Source organism: Nipponia nippon, unplaced genomic scaffold (genome assembly GCF_047370975.1).
Source record: "Nipponia nippon isolate SJK-2023a ecotype South Korea unplaced genomic scaffold, ASM4737097v1 scaffold_7, whole genome shotgun sequence".
NCBI classification, from domain to species: Eukaryota; Metazoa; Chordata; class Aves; order Pelecaniformes; family Threskiornithidae; genus Nipponia; species Nipponia nippon.
Window position 1 is genome coordinate 29,876,093 of NW_028262391.1, and position 18,057 is coordinate 29,894,149.

General features: G+C 54.2%; 2 protein-coding genes across 3 annotated transcripts; both read right to left on the minus strand.

The window, feature by feature from the left end:
* Positions 1–194: 194 nt before the first annotated feature.
* Positions 195–4,671, minus strand: SUMO3 (small ubiquitin like modifier 3). Of its 2 annotated transcripts, none has more exons than XM_087740386.1 (4): positions 4,510–4,671; positions 4,010–4,207; positions 2,370–2,441; positions 195–1,706 (listed from the first exon to the last, which is right to left on the minus strand). In XM_087740386.1, the coding sequence occupies exons 1-4, from the start codon at positions 4,528–4,530 to the stop codon at positions 1,644–1,646; spliced, it is 354 nt and encodes a 117-aa protein (XP_087596512.1). In that variant the 5' UTR covers positions 4,531–4,671; the 3' UTR covers positions 195–1,643. The 2 variants fall into 2 exon arrangements, with proteins under 2 accessions (XP_087596512.1, XP_087596513.1); XM_087740387.1 differs by having other exon boundaries at positions 4,079–4,207; positions 4,510–4,665.
* Positions 4,672–7,145: 2,474 nt separating this feature from the next.
* PTTG1IP (PTTG1 interacting protein) lies at positions 7,146–17,324 on the minus strand. Its single transcript, XM_087739532.1, has 7 exons — positions 16,959–17,324; positions 14,113–14,165; positions 13,059–13,167; positions 10,073–10,178; positions 9,900–9,965; positions 9,428–9,474; positions 7,146–7,937 (listed from the first exon to the last, which is right to left on the minus strand). The coding sequence occupies exons 1-7, from the start codon at positions 17,041–17,043 to the stop codon at positions 7,894–7,896; spliced, it is 510 nt and encodes a 169-aa protein (XP_087595658.1). The 5' UTR covers positions 17,044–17,324; the 3' UTR covers positions 7,146–7,893.
* Positions 17,325–18,057: the final 733 nt, after the last annotated feature.

Sequence of the window (18,057 nt, forward strand, 5' to 3'; positions counted from 1 at the left end):
CCCCGGGTTTTGCTGCTAAGGGAGGGGTGCAGCACGCACCCCAGAGATTTCTACCTTGCCACGTACGTCTGCTCCCTCAAGAGTCTCCAAGGCAGACATCCAAAGCACCTCAGCCACGTACACCTCCCCACCAGGAAGGCAACCAGCAAGCCAAGGCGAGGGGAGCGCAGCCGTATGAAGCGTGAGGCAGGAGACAGAGTACCAAACTATATTTACTGTATACAATAGTAAAGGACAACAAATAAATGTACAAATCGGTGAATAAACAATGAGATCTACGGGACATCCCACCCCAGCCCCCATACAAGAAAATGAGAAAGAAAACAAGGGCCTTTGCAGCAAGACTCCCAGCAAACAGGAGGCGATCTAACGCGGCCAAATGGGTCGGGTAAACGCAAGAGGCAGGTAACGACCCCATGGAGCAGCAGCGGACAACCGATGGAGGGCTCTGTAAAAATCCATCTGGAACGGACTCCACCCATCGTGTGGCGCTCAAACCCATCACACAAACGCATTTAAATTTCAGTAAGTTTTGGGAGGCAGTAGAGCAGATTATTATTTTTTGGAACACACATAGACACACACCTCTCCCCCTCTCTCTCTCCTTGCTCACCAGGTTGACAGCTCTTCTGCACATACAGCTCGGTGACATTAAAAGCTGCTTTTTTTCCCTCATTTATCAAGTTTATCTACCAAAAACAAGTATTAAAAAGAAAGCTGAGGCCACTGGGTGGGTACACTTCTAGTACCCACTGAGAAACAGAGAGATGTACTATAGGGAGCAGGAGAAAGGTGACAGATTCTGCCCGTCACCTGGCAAACGGCTGAAGCTGCAGCGACGGGTTTCTCTTTTTATGAAAGCTTTTTATGAAGCTTGCACAACAAAAAATACTGCTGCTCTATCACAAGCGTTTGTTTCTGGACCAGCTGCTCTGCTAACTCCGTTTCTGACAATAATTCAGGACAAGTCTCATTTCTGCATTAAAAAAGTATATTTCAGACAACTTTATCATAATATGACAAAGCACATGTAAATCTGCAATATTTTAAACTCCGACTCTACACTAAGCGTTGTATCTGCATGTACCAGCCTTGTGTCATAGGCTTAACACTTCTGAATTAACTGTGTTTGCAACACGCACTAAAAACGTAAAAGCAGCATCTCTTTTCCTTCTCTTAGGCATATCTTAAAAGGAAACTTTTACGCTCACAATTGGCATGAAAATATACTGAATTATTTACATGATTAGAATTAAACAGAGGGGCAAGACCAACAAGAGCCAGGAATGAACACTCCATGTCCTAACACATGGATGAATATTTAGGCCACAGGTTTTATGGAGAAAAAAAAAAAAAAAAAAAAAGATAACAGCAGAGACACAACGCATATTACTTAATCTGAACTTAAATCAAATTGGCCCAATTTAAGATATAGATTAATCCCTGCAGATACTGTTTTGACTTGCACACGCAGAACGTCAAAGACAACAAGCAATTTTGGTAAATGTCCTCTAAAGTTTAGAAGAATCCCATGTAATCAGCATGTTCATTTGTTTACTATTTAATAGCAAATCCAAGGACAGATGAGAGAGTGAGGTGTGATGAGGATCCTTAAACTCCTCTTCTCAAGATGACAGCATGTCTTAACGCACTCCACCTGTCTGCTGTTGGAACACGTCGATAGTGTCTTCATCTTCCATCTCCAGCTGTTAGAGTAATACAGAAAACACAAGACTTGAAATACACACGGTTACAAAAGCACTTAGCTCTCCACTCCTAACCAGTACCAGTAATAGAGCACTTAAGGTGCAATTTTAATTAGTTAATGCATGAAGCACTTTCCTTCAGTCACTCCAGAGCAGGCACTCCATCATCTCTCTGATCGGAGCACTGCCAACACCGAAATGGGTTTCAGAGGCACGCTTGTCATTCAGACTGAACTCGGCAGTTTAGCATCTTCCACAACACATCACCCAGCCAAGCCTCTCCTTGCCTCAGGCCTTGCCAGCCTGAGAAATTCCCCACACTCTCAGCACTGCCGGTGCCGACAGCAGCAGCTTCAGCACCGGCTCTGAACAGGCTGACGCAGAAGCAGGACAGACCCGAAAACGCCAGCACTTGCCAGGGCTCATTTCCACACCAGCACTTCAGTGCCGGCTTGGTCAGCACCGATGCTCTTTCACATTTTCCTCCACCCCCACAACAGTGAAAACATTCAAGGGGGGGGAATCCCCCCCTAGACAAGTTATTTGGAACATGCTAAACTTACAGCAAGTATTTCAGAATCATTTTTATTTCAAACCCTTTTGATGTATACGCAGACATCCAAGTATTTGTATAGCAATTCTCAATAAAAGTATTTTTCATACCTGTGCAGGCGTGTCCGTTTCACTAATTGGTTGTCCGTCAAATCTGAATCTAATCTGCCTCATCGACAAGCCCTGCAAGTTTAAAATAATATGAGAAACAGGCTTTTGTTTCCGAATCCAAACAAAACATTTACAGATTTATTGTCAGAACGAATGTTAACAAAATTAAGACTCAAAAGATTTAACCGGACACGAAACTTAGCACATCTATCTTGCTATATAAATTGAGGACACAGAGCTGTTTCAGCGACGTCCCGCTGCACTGCTGTTGCAGCAAGGACTCTATATGGAACCACAGGTGTGGGTTTAGCACCTGGTTCTGATCCAGGTTCTGATCCTGCTCTGCAAGGCACAAATATAAAAAGTTAATTTACAAAGGTAATTTAAGAAGAGATCAATCAATACACCATTCTATAAATCCTCAAACGACATGTCAGGAAGGAGCAGCAATTGTTTCTCATGCAGTCAGAGAAGTAATGGTAGATTAAGTTGACTCAAAGGAGAACATTTAAAAAAAAATCTGAAAAAAATCCTTTTTTGTGTAACTTGCGATCAGCATTGACTACCCATAGTTAAGACAAGTTTTCACTCATGCCAAGCATCTGCTCCCAGCTCTAGTTCTTTATCTTCTGATGAAAAAAGGAACCTTGAAGAAGACTGTTTGAGAAAAAAAGAACTTGCAGGACTTGATGCAGATTTTCCCTTGCAAGGTTTATTAGAAAAATGCTAGGATCTAACGTTAGTAAGTTAACGTTGCCCTTAAAACCTGAGTTGAATTAATGACTGAATCCTGTTTTGACAGTGTTTAATCACACGAGGCAGTCTTTATTCCCTGCCTCAGGGATCCAGGTCTTTGTTTTGACCTCTAAAATCCTTCAAAATTCCTGTGTGATTCACACTTCAAGTCATAGACAGAGCCACAAACACAAAAACTCCCCGCACCTCTCTGAAGATCCCACGTATTCAGTTCTCATTCCCAACCCGAGATGCGTTACGCTACATCAGGCGTGGGACAGGGCAGAGCGTAGGGTTCAAGTAAGTGAAGAAAGGATACCGCAAGTAACAGACAAGGGGAAATGCTGGCAAATAAAACGTGACTCCACTTAGGAAAGCCATTCACATCCCCGCCCTCTGCTCTGCACCACCCAACCCAGTGTAGAAGCACAGGCTCTGAGGGCTGCGGGCTCAGGAACTGGACTGTGGGGATAAATCCCTCTCCCGTTTAGCTCAGGGTGGCACCAAGGAATGGCCTCTGACACATAGCAGCCAGCTGCCACCTGCAGAATACAGCAGCAGGCAACAGGAGAGACACGTGAAGGAAGGAGAAAAAAACCACAGGGAAAGTTCATGGCATAGGAGAATTTGTTTTGTGCCATTTTTCAAACAGGAAACATTCTCTGTATAAAGTTGATTAAGTTTTTAGAGATGAAGAACTGAGGGTTACGAGGGTAAAAATTCAGACTGAATTGGTCTCAGATGCAGGATCAGAACTTGAGAAATTTTGGTAACACTGCCATGGGAAATTTTTGGAGCTGTAGGAGCACCTGGTGCACTGACGAGAAAAACTCTGACACCTCAGAGCTGACAGCATGCCGAGCCCTAGCTCTCCGACACGCCTGGATATATTCACCCCGACCCACCGGTATTTTTAACGTTCCAGACAGAAAAGCAGCAAAGCTGCCACCATCCCACGGCCGAGCCGTGCCCACCTGCCGCTCGCAGTAGGCCTTCATCAGCTTGCTCAGCGGGGTGTGCCGCTTGATCTTGAACTGCACCACGGAGCCGTCCTGCCCCGCCACTTTCAGGTTGATGTGATCGTTCTCCGTTTTCACGCCTTCCTGGATGAAAAGCGGGAGGAAGAAGCGGGTTCATAGCCCAGCCAGGCGAGCCCTGCTCGGGGCGAGCCCGCGGTCCCGCAGGCAGCGGCCCCGCCGCCGCCACCACCCTGCAGGCCGCCTCCTCCCGCCGCGCCCCGGCCCGGCCCACCCCGCCATCTTGGCGGCCGCACGCCGCCGGGCGGGGCGGGGCGTGGCCCCACCGGCAGCCCTGCCCCAGGGCCCGGCGGAGAGGCCTCTTCCCCCCTCCCCCCCCGCCGCGGTCCTCGCCACGCCGCGGCTGCCCCGGCCCCGCCGCGCCTCACCTTGGGCTTCTCCTCCGACATGGCGGCGGGGACGGGGCGGGGAGGGAGGGAAGGAGGGAGGGAGGGAGGGAGGGAGGGAAGGAGGGGACGGCGCGCGCGCGCGCTGAGGGAGCGGCCCGCGCCCTCGGCTCCCGCCGCCGCCTGCCGCCCGCGAGAGCGCGCGCCTCGGCCACGCCCCCGCCCCGCTGCCGCGCGCGCCCATTGGCCGCCCCGGCCCGGTCACGTGAGGGGCGGCCGGGGGGCGGGGAGGCGACCGCGCGCACCTCCCCAGGCGGGTCGGGAAAGTGCGTCACGGGGAGGCGTGGCGGGCGGAGGGGCGGGGCCACGGGGAGGGAGGCAGAGGGGCGGGGCCAAGGGCGGCCGGCTCCCCGCCGAGCCGCAGGGGGGCGCTGTGCGCCGGCCTTGGAGCGGTGCCGGGGCGGGAGGCCAGGCCTCCCTCTGACCGCAGGCCGCCCGCCGGGGCAGCAGCCGCGGCGGCCCCCGAGCAGTTCCATCGGCCGGGCTGCCGCCGGCGGACTGGGCGGATCCCGGGAAGGCCCAGAAGCCTTCCAGCCCCAAAGCACAGACCGGTCGGGGTCTTCATTCTGGGCCTGTCCAGGAGCCTCCCAGCACAGCCCTGCCCAGCCCAGCCTGGTGCTGAGCAGCTGGGAGGGCAGGAGGTTAGCGCTGCTGGAGAGAGGAGACCCTACTGGGAAGGAAGGCTGGAAGGGCTCTGGGTTTCCCTGAAGAAGAGACTCCCTAACTACAAGGCACATCCTGGCTGGGGCTGCTTCTCCCGTGGGCAGCGCAGACAGCTGCCCTTGGGAAGGTGGCTGTGCCAGGGCTGCCTCCCCCAACCCAGAGAGCCTCCCTGTGGGATCACAGCCGTCTGCAGCCAGGGTGTGGGGGGGGACCAGGAGAGGAGGGTCTCCACCAAACTTCCATCTCAGCCCCTCTCCTCGCCCTGGCCTTCAGGAGGGATGACACTGGCCCCGTAGGGGATCTACATAGAAGAGTCCCAGGGGACTCCCCCTTTCCCTTGTGGGGATGCATCCCTGCAGGGATGAGGAAAGCGTCAAGGAAAAAAAAAATAATAACCCCTCTCCTCCATTCCCAAAATCCACATTCCTCATGGTCTAACAGTTCTTAAGCCATATCCCACTCTGTCCCCAAGTTCCCACAGAAACATCCTTCCCTCTATCCTAGTTCCCAGGGCCACATCCCTCCCGCACACACAGTTCTGCAGCAATGAGCGAACCAGCGAAAGGCAGCCCTTTCCAAAGTAGGAGCTCCAAGCCCCAAGACCATTATCCACGCAGCAGCGCAGTGTCCTGGCACTACTACTGACATCACCTCAGCACAGACAGGCCAGCATCCCTCCACCAGAAGAGCGGCTCCTGGCTGGCGGCTCAGGGAGATGCTCTGCGCTGGACGACGTCCCCAAGGCAGCCTTCAAAACCGCTCGCGCTCTCTGCAGGTCCCCACACGGTGCCAGAGTAAGGCATTGCTCACGCTACAGGGGGAGATGGGAGCCTGCGAGCCTCGGCCTGCACCTGCAACCCACAGGGGTTCAGCCCCAGGGCAGGAGGGAAGAGCGCTGCCGCCCATCGAGAGGGCTGCACAGGAGACATCGTCCGCATGCCTCCACCTGGGCAGGCTGTGAGTCTGTCTGTGCTGCACGGAACGTCAAGAGAGGCAATTTGGGGTTGCCCTGTGGAGCTGGACCACTTAGGAGCCATGCAAGCAGATGCTTGCACCCGGGCTTCAGCAGCTTGCCAAGTGGAGGAGGGAGCAGCTAAGTGTCCAGTGTTCAGCAAGGGCCTCCTCTGTCCCTTTTCCCTTTTCCCATTTCCCTTTTCCCTTTTCTCTCCTAAAGAAGGCAGCCCTTTCCGAAGTAGGAGCTCCAAGCCCCAAGACCATTATCCACGCAGCAGCGCAGTGTCCTGGCACTACTACTGACATCACCTCAACACAGGGGCGGCAGCAGCAGCAAGGTTTCACAGCTGGTTTAGCTTCAGAAGTTCAGCTTGAGCAGTTTGTGTCCGAGGGCCATAAGCCTGGCAATGCAAATGGAGCATTTTATGCAAGCCCACAGAAATGCTACCATCTGCAGCCTGGCCAAGTCACTCCACCTGGCAGGAGGCAATACTCAGCTTCTCTTAGAGAAACCTATCAAGGTAGATGTATTGCTTGCATGCAAGGCTCCTTCATACTGCAAAGCCAATTTTGATCAAGTATAGGACCACATACGAGCAGTCAGCTCCCATCTTCCTTTCCCCACCCCTGGATCCCTTACATAGGTAGCACAGCACAGGGTTTAGTCTGTATGCAACGCTGCCAGGAGCCCCTCAGCCACCCCACTTAGACAAGGGCTCTCAGGGGTGCTAGAGGACACAGGCCAAGCTCTTGCAGAAAGACCTAGCTCCTTTCTTAGAGAGCAGCATTGCTCCCACCACCCAGCTTTTCCTAACAACTGAATATTTCCATGGACAGACTCCTCCTTTCAAGCCCAGCAAGAGTTCAAGGTAGCCTTGCTTCTGCCTCCCTCAGCTACCCCATCAGGGCCTGACGAGCCAGGGCCACATAACAGTGACAACTCCATTAGCCATCGCTGTCAACCTGTACCTGGTGTGGAAGCAGAATTAAACTCTTTCAGATTAGGATAGTAATCAAATCAGTTTAATATATAGTCAACACATTGTAAAGGCATCCGAATCCTACAGTATTGCTATCAGCTGTGGCCATCAAACCCAAGAGACCACCTTTCTAAAAAGGCACAGAGAGGTAGGAGAGTTGGGGCATTTCCCCAGATTAGTTGCAAGTGAGAACGTGGGACCTTCATCCTGGAGGCCCAAGATAACCAGAAACTTGTGCTTTTTGAAAGGAATGCTAACATGCTGGGACAAGTACAGGCACCTGTAGTAACAGCCAAGGCCTCCTGCTGACCAACGAGTCAAGAAACTCTTGCTGGCTTTTGCCTATACTAAAAGAAAAAAGATTTAAAAGAAAGGAGATGGACAGAAGAGCCTGGCTCTGTGAGTGTGAAGGGTATTCGGTGAAGCAGGAGTAAGAAAGATGCATAAGGTTGCTTTTGCCCTTGGCCAGGGACAAGGACTGTTATTTGCCTTGCTTTGGATTCTGTTACCACCCCAGGGGTGAGTGAGAAGAAACCTGTTCTCCGGTATTGCCACCATGTTTTCCTGCACCAGCAGAGCAAGAGCAACGCTCTGGAGCAAACCAAGCATCTGGAGTGGGGACAACGGTGTTGCCAAGCATTTGGCTCATCTTCTGTGGCAGTTGAAGCAGGAAGAGGCACCACAGTGGTCTCCTTGGGGCGGGGGAAGCATGGAGTCCTGTGGCTCTGTGGGAAGGCACTGTTCACTGGGGTGGGCAGGTCCAGAGGTGCTAATTCTCAAATTTTGCATAAGGGTTCTCTTCCTTGAACAGGCCTAGAAGAGAAGAGAAATTCATTCAGACAGCAGCAGCCACGCCAGTCACAGCCAGCAAGAAATCTAGTTCTTGGTTACAACTCTGTCATTCGTGCTTCATCCAGCCTCCTGTCCTGCAGTCCTTCCAAAAGACCTGCTCTTACTCGAGCCATACATGCTGTCAGCCCTATTTCACTCTCCTCCTCTGCACAGGAGGAGAGATCCATTAAGAAGTTCGACATGATGGCAAACTCCTCTCCCAGACACTCCATAAAAAGTCCCAGTAAAGCAGCATGACTGATCTTCCAGAGCACCCCTTCTGCATGCTCCTTCTCTTGGACTGGACGCAGAAGCAGAGCGCCCCGAATTAAATTCAAGCCATTCTTAGACCTGCTCCCGAATCCTACATCCACAGACTGAGAGACAGCAGGGCAAGGATACAGGGCTGACTTCTGGGCCAGTGACAAGACCCCGTGCCACTCTGTTGGCTGCTTTCTCAGCCCCAGCCCAACACTTCTGGGGAGGAACAGCCAGAAACGACAAGATTGCAAACTCTCTGGTCAGACTGCAGCAAAGCAGACCCCTGGCTTGGCAAGATAATCCTGGAGCATGGCTCTTCCACAAGATGCCTTCCCCACCAAGTGTTACTTCTGGCACAGCTTTGCCTACTCTTCCTCCCCCAGAGGAGCCAGCTCAGCCAGAGACCCCCAGATCTCCTGCCCAACCTGGAACTGCAGCAGGCAGCAGCTGCTGGCAGAGGAAAGGTCTCCAGCTTTCCCTGCAGCCTCCCCCGCCCCCCCCAGAGCCAGAGACCACTATGCTTGGTGTGCATGAGCCCAACTGCTCCCTGCTCTGCAGCCTCCCTTGGAGAGTCCCCAGCAGCCCTGACAGCCAGGCAGGAGAGACCCCTCCACCACCTCTGAGCAACTGGCTGCTCCCTGCTTCTTTCCAGGCTGCTGTCCCCTTCAGGCAGGTCCCCACCTGCCCTGGGGCCATGGGACTCACCTGCAGGACAGTCCAGCCCCAGGAGGGAGGCTGTGCACTCCCAGAACCCAGGGGACTGAGCTACCTCTCCAGGAACCATGGCCAGCACAGAGGATCGGCTCCATGGTTGAGCTGGTGCCTGCTCTGTGCTCCTGCGCTGTGGGCATCCGGGCTCCCACCTGGCCCCTGACCTTGGGCTGCTGGCTACTTGGTGACCTCCCCTCCAGTCAAGCTCCAGCAGCTTCTCACATGTGGTGAGTTCAGAGGACAAAGGTCCCAGGAAGTGTTAAACACTACCTCTTCCCTGCCCAAGAGGAGCAGCACTTGTGTGGGGTCACACGACATGACCAGAGCATCTCTACTCTTGCTCCCAGACGGCAAGAGAGCAATTCACTGAGACAGGGGAAGCGGAGACTGTTTTCCCTGCTGGCCAGGTCTCCTCTGCAGCTGTAACCATAGCAAGGAACACAGTTACTGAGGCTGCTCGATCTAAAGCTTAGTTTGAATCACTTGCGTCAGCACTGTACCATATTTTCTTCGGATTTCATCATGCCGTGATTTCATCTCTGCTCTCCTGCAAGAAGCAAACAGAAACCACAAATCAGTGACTGGCGATACAAAACCAAACAAGAGGAGCTCCAGCTCCTTGCTTCTTCCCAACCCAGGGAACTCCAGGCTGCCAGGTTTGCTCAGCCCCTGCCGCCCACCTCCCCACCTCCTAGAGGCACCGGGGACCACCAGAACCCACACACATCAGCAGCCCTTGAGGAGTCAGGCACACAACACCGTTGTGATGCTGCATCCACGAGTCACCCCAGAAAGACATTGCTTGTGAGGTTTATGTTCATTCTGAGCTTGAAGCAGCCACTGGCTGCATGTGTCAAGCCCCACATGCTTCCTGGCATCATGTTTGACTGTACAGACAGGAGCCAAACCGTTCTGCAGCCTGAGGCAGTGTGGCTCACTGACACAGGAGCAGTGGCTGCGGGGCAACCTCACCTCTCCTCCTGTCGCACCCGCCTCTTCTCCCGCTCCCTGGCCGCTCTCTCGTCATCCTTGTCTGGCCTGACAAACAGAAGAGCCCATTAGTGGCACTCGGCACTCATTTCTGCAACAGCAAGTGGTTGCATCTGAGCTACTCCGAGAAAACAAGGAACCCTTCCGATACTTGCTTTTTGCTCTTTTTCTTACAACAGCAGCAGCAGCAGCAGACCCCCACCATGATAAGGATCGTTCCTCCCACCACAGACATCGCAATGATGAGGGCTTCGAAGTTCACTAAAGGATTCGACAAAACACATTTAGCACACAAATACATGGCTGCCTGGAGTAACTACATTTACAGCATACAGCTACTGTCACCAGCAGCTTCTGTCACTGGGCTGGAGACATGCGTAACAGCCTGGGAAAGCAAGATGGACATTGTTATCTATAGGTATACCAAGTGTTGGCACCAGGACGTACACACCAACAGAGTATATGTAGCTGCTAACTACAGCATTCAGGTACTGGCTATGAAGAAAGGCAAGAACAAATGTACTCAGGTCAAACTCCTCCTGCAGAAACAGAAGCAAAGCAGTCTTAATCACTAATCCAGGCGAACAGTAACCCATCAAGGGAAAAAAAAAAAATGGAGGCTTCAGTGCTGAGGAGCAACCTCCAACAGAGAGGCCACAGCTGACACTGGAGTTACTGCCCACAGGACCGAGCCTCAGAAGCCATCTAAGATGAGATGACAGTGGACTGGAGGCACTTATGGGTGTCTGGAGTCCTTGGGCAAGACACAAAGCGGGACAAGATCCATTGGGATTTATCAGCTTGGGGCCAGCAGTGCTGCTGAAGCAGCTGAAGGCAGAGGGCTGCTTCATTCACTCCACCACCACGTCTCCCCAGGGCTTGGGGGATCTGCTTGCCCATGCACAGCGCAAAACCCGTTGGGATGCGGTGGTGAAGCAGCGGCCTTGAGCCCTGGCCCCAGCGAGGCAGTCATCCTACTCTACTCCTGCAGTAATAACAGTAGAAACACCAGCCAAAACGGACATATCTAGACATCACCTAAAATCCTTTGCCCCAAAGAGGGGTTTCTTCCAAGTATGATTCAGACTCTTCAGAGACTTGGGCCTATGGAAATATTTGTTTAGGACCCACTTCGCACACAGCAGCCAAGTTACAGAAATCCTAATGCACCTGAGCCTTCTCAGACCACTTCTGATCCCCTCTTCTGCATGCAGCTCAGACCATGAGCCCAGTGGAAAGCCTGAGCACTGCATGTGGTGCATTTCAGGGCATTTCAGAAGATACCTGCCTGTCCCCTCACCACAGGGACTCAGCAGTAGCAGGCTTATTGGGGTGCTCCAGGCTGAGCTGGCTCCCCCACTGAAGTTGCTTTCAAAGCCTCCAGCTCCTGCTCCCAGTGGAGAACTTCATCGCTGCCAACAACTGTGCCATCAGACTCTCAAATCATACTGTGTCCCTACCCAGGCTACCGTGGCAAGCACTACGCAAGGAATGTGGTTCCAGATACCAACCACAGACAGCTGCCATGGCCTAGCAGGTCACCAGTGAGACCAAGAGTCAGCAGACCACCAGCTTGCAGACACTTGTGTTTGTCCCCACAGGTGGACTTGTGCAGCCTCTCCAGCACTCACCCAGCAGCAGGGAGGTCTGCAGGTCCGTGTTCCCAGTAAGGCTTTGAGAAAGATGGTATTTGAGACCTGACTGTCCACGGCACTGTCTTGCCTCAGAGCAATGTGAAGCTTTTGCTGGCTGCGAGTCACGTGCGACCCACAGGGTCATGTAGGGGACAGCTCAAAAGCCAAGCATCGGAAGTCAGCCCAGTGGGGGTGAGACAAACCCAAACAGGCTCCTCAGCTCAAAAGGGAATTTCTCCACCAACACGTCTGTATTGGTGCTTCTGAAACCTTGGCTTTCAGGGTGAGCCTTGGGTTCAGATCACCCCTTCCCACAGAGAGAGGTCTGTGGCAGAGCACCAGGCACTCCTCCACCTGATGATAAAGGCTTAAGTCACACACACCAAAAATGCAGACTCATTTAAGAGCTAATCTCCCACAGGACTAATCTCCTCTAAAGCGAGTTTTACAAGCTAAGGAATGTGTTCTTCTATAATGAAGCCTTTTGTGAAGCTACTCACATACAAACTAGTATTTCAAGGTCTTACACAAGTTTCAGAAAAGCATACTGTAGTGCTCACAAAGAGGAGATTCTTCCTCCACAAGGAATGGGAGCAGTTGTAACACTTGTGGGTAAAGAGAGCCAAGCCTCAAGCACAATAGATGTCAGGCAACCACAATTCAACTCCAAGTTCCCCATCAAGGGCACAAGTGAGAGAAATCAAGCCCCAGCTTGCTTCCTAGCTGCCCAAGCCCCCCAGAGATGGGTCCTGTCTGAGCATGAGCATGCACCAAGCTTGGTCTGAAGAAGACACTAATTTCTCCAGAAACCCACCAGGAAACAGAACACCAAGGAGGAAAGGCAGCCAACAGTCAAGTGTCAGCCAGAAAAAGCTCCTGGAGGTGACCTGGTTGCAGGGCTCATTTTGGAAGAGGGTATTTTCTCAGGTGGGTAAGAGCTGAGCAGGACTGTGGCACACTCAGCACTAGAAGCCCATGCAGGGCTCCAGAGAAGTCACCTCATCTCTGGTTCCAAGAGCGCCCCTGAATTTTAAGAGCCTGCCTGGGACAGCAGCCACACCACTAAAGATGAAGAGCCAGAAGCCATGCAAGGAACGACACACAGGGTGCAGAGGAAAGAGCTGCTGAAGAGTCAGACACTGGTGTGCACACTGAGCACCGGGAAGGTTTGCATGGGCAGCTGCCCACAGAGCACCTTCGACTCTTGTTCCTAGGTGCTGGCCACATGTGGAAGCCTCCATCACACCAAAGCATGAGGAATGTATTTAGAGTAGCTAAAGCCCTGTGGGTCCTTCTTGCCAGAAGGCAGGGACTGCGTACACTCCGCTTTCTCATCCATGCTTCAGGAAGTTTGGAGAACCCTGATTGACTTCAGCATGTCATTGCTACACCAGCAGTGAGAAAGGGAGGCAAGGGAAACCTCCCATTACCACTACCGCAAGCGGCAGTCAGTGCCATTTAGCAGCAAGTGCTAAATGCAGTCATCACTTGAGTGGGATCCACTTACCCCAGCAGACTCCCCAGCGTGCAGAGCGGAGCTCACAGAGGTCGGCTGGGGGGAGGACTCTTCGGACAGGGTACTCCACGCACCTCCCACTGCTGGCACACCACAGGCACTGGGACACAGGAACCAAGCAGCACAGTGTTACTGATGCATGGCAGCACTGCCAGTTAGCCGCAGCAACAGGGCCACCAACGCCTGCTCCCAAGGACCAGGTACCACCCAGCAGCAACGGGATGCTCGGGAGTAACAGTTGTGTTTGGTCAGCACGGGCTATATCAGGCTTGCCTGCACAAGGAGAGGCAGGCGAGGGGAGTGCAGGTTTCTAGAGCAAGTAAAGATGCTGACAATCCTTCTCCTGGCTTGGATGATGGCAGTGATCACCAAATCCTTCCTGTTTATTCTGTGCAGCATTTTTGGGACAAGAAGAAAGCCTTTGAGACAAGCCACTCGACACAGAGCTGATAAGCAGGAGAGGTTTGTGTGTGCCCTCACTAGTCTTTCCCAGCCAGACTACCTGCAGCAGCTTTGCACCCTCCTCTCCTGGTGGCTCCAACCCCCAACGCCAGCATTCGGCTGGGTCTGGTCAAACTGGTTCGGGCTAAGTCAGCTGTGAGATCTGACTCAAGTTTGAGTTTGCTGATACCAGAGATAAGGCAGTGGAGGTTAGCAGGACCCAGGTACGCATCCTGCATCCACACAGTGCCACAGCACCCACAGACTGGTGAAGGGAGAACTTGACCAGCCAGTCCAGCCCTCTCAGCTCCTTCACAATGTGCGTCCCTCTGACAGCGTCTCCCATCTGTGAGGAGAAGCTCCATTGCTTGACTCAAAAAGCATACAACAAAACCCAAGCAGTTTCTAGCAGCCTCTTCCCAGAGCGCCGAGGGGTGTTTGCCCTCTCACCGTCATGGGTGGGTGGCATTTGCAGCGTGTTCAGGACAAGAGCAGGGGAGCAGCCCCAGTTCCAGGAGCTAAACTGCTCCATAACAGCCCTGCAAAGCCCACGCTACGTTTTCAGGCATCATGAGAGGTTGGGAGTTTTACTGCTGCTACTTACGGTGACATTTTTCAGACACTCCTCACAGCTCCTGTTTGTATACTGGTGACAATCTACAGGAAGGAAAAAAGACACCTCAAGTACTTTGAAGAGCTTCTCAGTGGTTTAAAACTCCATGCTCCTCAGACCCTGCTCCTGCCTGCTGATTTGCCCACTCCAGGAGGTGGTCACTCCCGTTGGACCAGGGGCAATGCAGCTTAATGCTGCTGCAAGAGCTGCCAGCTTCAAAACACACTTGCTGTTACAGTGGGAGGCCCTAATACAAACGGAAGTCATCTGCCTTGCCCTTGCTGACCCAAAGCCCTGAGCTGTGCGTTCCTCTCCTTGGGTCTTATTTACCTAAAAGCCTGAGCATCTGCTGTGGCCAGCAGGCAGCCGGACCACTGGGGGACACAGCTGGGGTTGGTCTGGAGGGACCCGGCAAGGACAAGCATTGGGCAGGCAGTGCAGTCCCATATCACCGGATGACGGAGCAGCTCAAGCAAACAAGCTCCAGGCAAGGAAGATACTACCAGGAAAAACAGCAGCAGAGGAGCACAAGGAAGGACATGCAGCTATGGTCCCCACAGCAGCCCGTACCCTCCCGCTGCACATGAGGGCCATACCCTGCCCCAGCCAATTCATCCAAACCCTCTTTCAGCAGGAAACGCTCCAGGTGATGGGTGCAGCACCACAGCTGAAATCTGCGCCCATGTTCAGAACCTGTTTCCACCCTCACTTGTCAGAGAAAGACCCCTGCTCTATAGACACAGGCGGCTCTCAGCACCAGTGCCACCATGGATGATGGCATCCCCAGGGGACGCAGGTCAGCCAGGCACAGGGAACGGATCAGGTCTGAACACAGGACAAGATGGCCCAGTCCAGCGGCTTTCCTGGGCTTGCCTGCAGCTCCCAGCAGCACTAGCTCTTTGGGAAAGTCTTCCTACAGGATACTCGCCTGCCATTTCACTGGTATGGTCCCCCAGATCCTCAGGAAGGGTAGTTTGCCAGCCCTTGAGGATCAGCCATTTAAACCTCACCCATGCCTAAAGAGTCTAAGCCTCAGCCTGTTTGATTGTGGTTTAAAAAAAGCCCAAACCTACAAACCAATTTGCCTGACTACTCAGTAATTGGTGGAAGAAGGATCACTGCTTCACAGCACTTTAATCACGAAAAAATCAGTCCCAGAGGTGCTTGTTTTCCACACTCACAAGCAGCAAAGCTGTATTTTCTCTCTCCAGCTGGCAGAAACCCTCAGCTGTGACCCACTGTCAACAGTCACATGCTCTGCGCAGCCCTCCAAACAACTGGGCAATTTATTAACATAGCTCAGATAAGGGTGGTTTACATGCCGTCTGGAGAGGCTGAGATTGCAGATTTTAAACACTCTAGGAAGCTGCGTCTTCCCTGTTTCTCCAACCGAGGCCGGAAAAGCATCACAGCGCCTGTGCTGCCCCTGAGACTGTTTGCTTACAAGGAGTCATGAAACAGCCCTCGCACCGCAGGAGGCCATCGGCAGGCAAAAGGAGAGCCTGCGGTTTTAATCGGGCTTCCTACTGATGGTCTGCTTTTGCCCAGGGTGTCCCCTCTCCTGGCACTCTTAGCTGGGGTTCATCCTCTGAGCCATTAAGTCAAAGCCACCCTCGTACAGCTGTATGGGAACAGGCTGTTTCCAGGACCTTGCAGCCCTTCAGGATTGGGGTTTTGTCCAAATGCCCAGTCTCAGGGGACCAGCCCACTTGCACAGGATGGCATGGGAAGCACCACAGTCCTTGGGGTCAGAGGTGGGAGAGCAGCTCTTGCTGTGCTAGAAGCCTCCTGGATAATGCTTTTGCCACTTGGCTACAAGAGAAGTGAATGGCTTGGGGCGGAAGGAAGACTGCAAAACACATGCTGGTCCTCACTCTCCTCCCAGCCAGAGCCACCATGCAGCTGTTAGAGAGCTGGTCATCACATGGAGAACAGTTCCTCGCTCAGAAGAGTGGGCAGACTTTTTGGGACACCCCTGAAGGGGGCTGTCCCCACCCTTTGCCAGAGATTTTCCTCTACCTGGCACGGCATCCACAGGGCTATGCTACATCCTCCACCCACCAAGGAGAAGCAGTCGGCCACCCACTGCTCCTCACCCTCACCTGGATCTGATGGCACCCATCTTCTTCCTGGTCTGAAGCTCTCAGCCTGAGACTCCCCCAGCCAGTCTCCCCTGTCCTGAAGGGCCATTGGTGGGGGCCTGGCTGCCCAAAGAGTCCCCCCTGCCCAGGACAGGTACCCAACTCCCACCTGAGACCTGGCTGAGCCGTTAGTGTCACTAAACACACAGTTACATTGCAGTGGCAGCTGGAAAAGAGGCAAGGAAAGCCTCTCTTCCAGAACCACATCTTCCAGACCTCAGAGGGACACATTGGTGCCCTGTGCTGTGCAGGATCGCACCCCGCAGAGCTCCCAGCAAGGATGGGACCTCCCCTCCCAGCTCCCACTGCCTGACCCCATCCTGAGTGGCCACAGGACCCTAGCCAGCAGCCACCCTGTGCCCAGTGCATGCCTGGAGCGCAGTCCATGGAGCAACATGCACCAGACATCCCGCAAAAATGGGGTCCAAAGTAACTAACTGCAAAGCCATGATTTTTGGGTGCTCTGCGAGGAGCCCTTGCTGCCAGGCCTCTATCCCCATCCCCTGCGGCGCAGGGGGAAGCAGCCAGCGGGGCCGGGACCGCCGAGCTCAGCCGATCTCAGGGCTCAGAGCCCCCGATCCCCACGGGCAGGGAGCGCCGGGGGGTGTCACGGTGCCGGGACGGGCACCCACCCCGCTGGGACCGGCGGAGCCGGGCCGGGACTCCGCCAGCGCCGAGCCCCGGGGCCGCGCTTACCTCCCGCCACGACCTGCGCGGCGGCGGCGGGCAGCAGGGCCAGGGCGAGGGCCAGGGCGGCGCAGAGCCGGAGCGGCGGGGCCATGGCGGAGCCGAGCGGGGCGGCCGGAGCCGAGCGGGGCGGCCGGAGCCGGGCGGGGCGGGCGCCGCCGGTTCTCTAGGGCCCAGCGCGGGGGCGGGCCGGGGGTGGCCCCGGCCCTGACGGGGCCCGGGGGAGGAACGGCACGGAGCCGGCGGCGACCGAGGAGCCGGCCGGAGAAGGAAGAGCCGTGGGGCCGGAGGCGGGCCGGTGCGGCGGCCGGAGGAGCCGCTCCGGCGGTCACCCCTCCCCGCAAAGCGGGCGGAGAGACCCGCGGGGCCGCCGGAGCCCCCCGGGCGGACCGCCCCCCGCGCAGCCCCGGGCCCGGCCGCGGGAGGGGGCCAGAGCCCCGCGGGAGGAGGAGCGGGCGGCGGAGGCAGCTGCCCCCTCGCAAAACCCGCCGGGCTCGGGCAGTGCCAGCCCGAAGCGGAGCGCCTTCTGCTGTCCCAAAGGGTCCCCAGGTCCCCTCCCCTAGCCGTTACACCGGTCTTTATAGCATGAAAGTGCGTTAACTTTGTTAATATATATATTAGTTCACATGATGCACTGCGATGTAGTCCGGTAGTGGAATTTTACTGGAGACTCTGGTGTTGTTCATGCTTAAGTAAAACAAATGAAAGAACAGCCCAGCCCTGCAAAGAAGGACTTTGCTTCTGGGAAGCTTAGAGCTGTCCATGAAGGATCATAGAACCATGGAATGATAGAATCGTTTAGGTTGGAAAAGACCTCTAAGATCGTCAAGTCCAACTGTTCACCCAGCACTGCCAAGTCCACCACTAAACCATGTCCCTAAGCACCACATCTACCCGTCTTTTAAATACCTCCAGGGATGGGGACTCAACCACTTCCCTGGGCAGCCTGTTCCAGTTCCTGACTACCCTTTCAGTGAGGAAATTTTTCCTAATATCCAACCTAAACCTCCCCTGGCGCAGCTTGAGGCCATTTCCTCTTGTTCTATCGCTTGTTACTTGGGAGAAGAGGCTGACCCCCACCTCACTACAACCTCCTTTCAGGTAGTTG

What these genes read in the sequence shown, in the direction of transcription:
- SUMO3 (XM_087740386.1), bottom strand. Translation starts at nt 4,530, where the DNA reads ATGTCGGAGGAGAAGCCCAAG. An exon ending in TGTCGGAGGAGAAGCCCAAG is followed by an intron (nt 4,208 to 4,509) that starts GTGAGGCGCGGC and finishes CTTTTCATCCAG; the next exon opens with GAAGGCGTGAAAACGGAGAA. An exon ending in AAACGGACACGCCTGCACAG is followed by an intron (nt 1,707 to 2,369) that starts GTATGAAAAATA and finishes TTACTCTAACAG; the next exon opens with CTGGAGATGGAAGATGAAGA.
- PTTG1IP (XM_087739532.1), bottom strand. Translation starts at nt 17,043, where the DNA reads ATGGCCCCGCCGCTCCGGCTCTGCGCCGCCCTGGCCCTCGCCCTGGCC. An exon ending in ACGCTGGGGAGTCTGCTGGG is followed by an intron (nt 10,179 to 13,058) that starts GTAAGTGGATCC and finishes CGAATCCTTTAG; the next exon opens with TGAACTTCGAAGCCCTCATC. An exon ending in TGTAAGAAAAAGAGCAAAAA is followed by an intron (nt 9,966 to 10,072) that starts GCAAGTATCGGA and finishes TCTGTTTGTCAG; the next exon opens with GCCAGACAAGGATGACGAGA.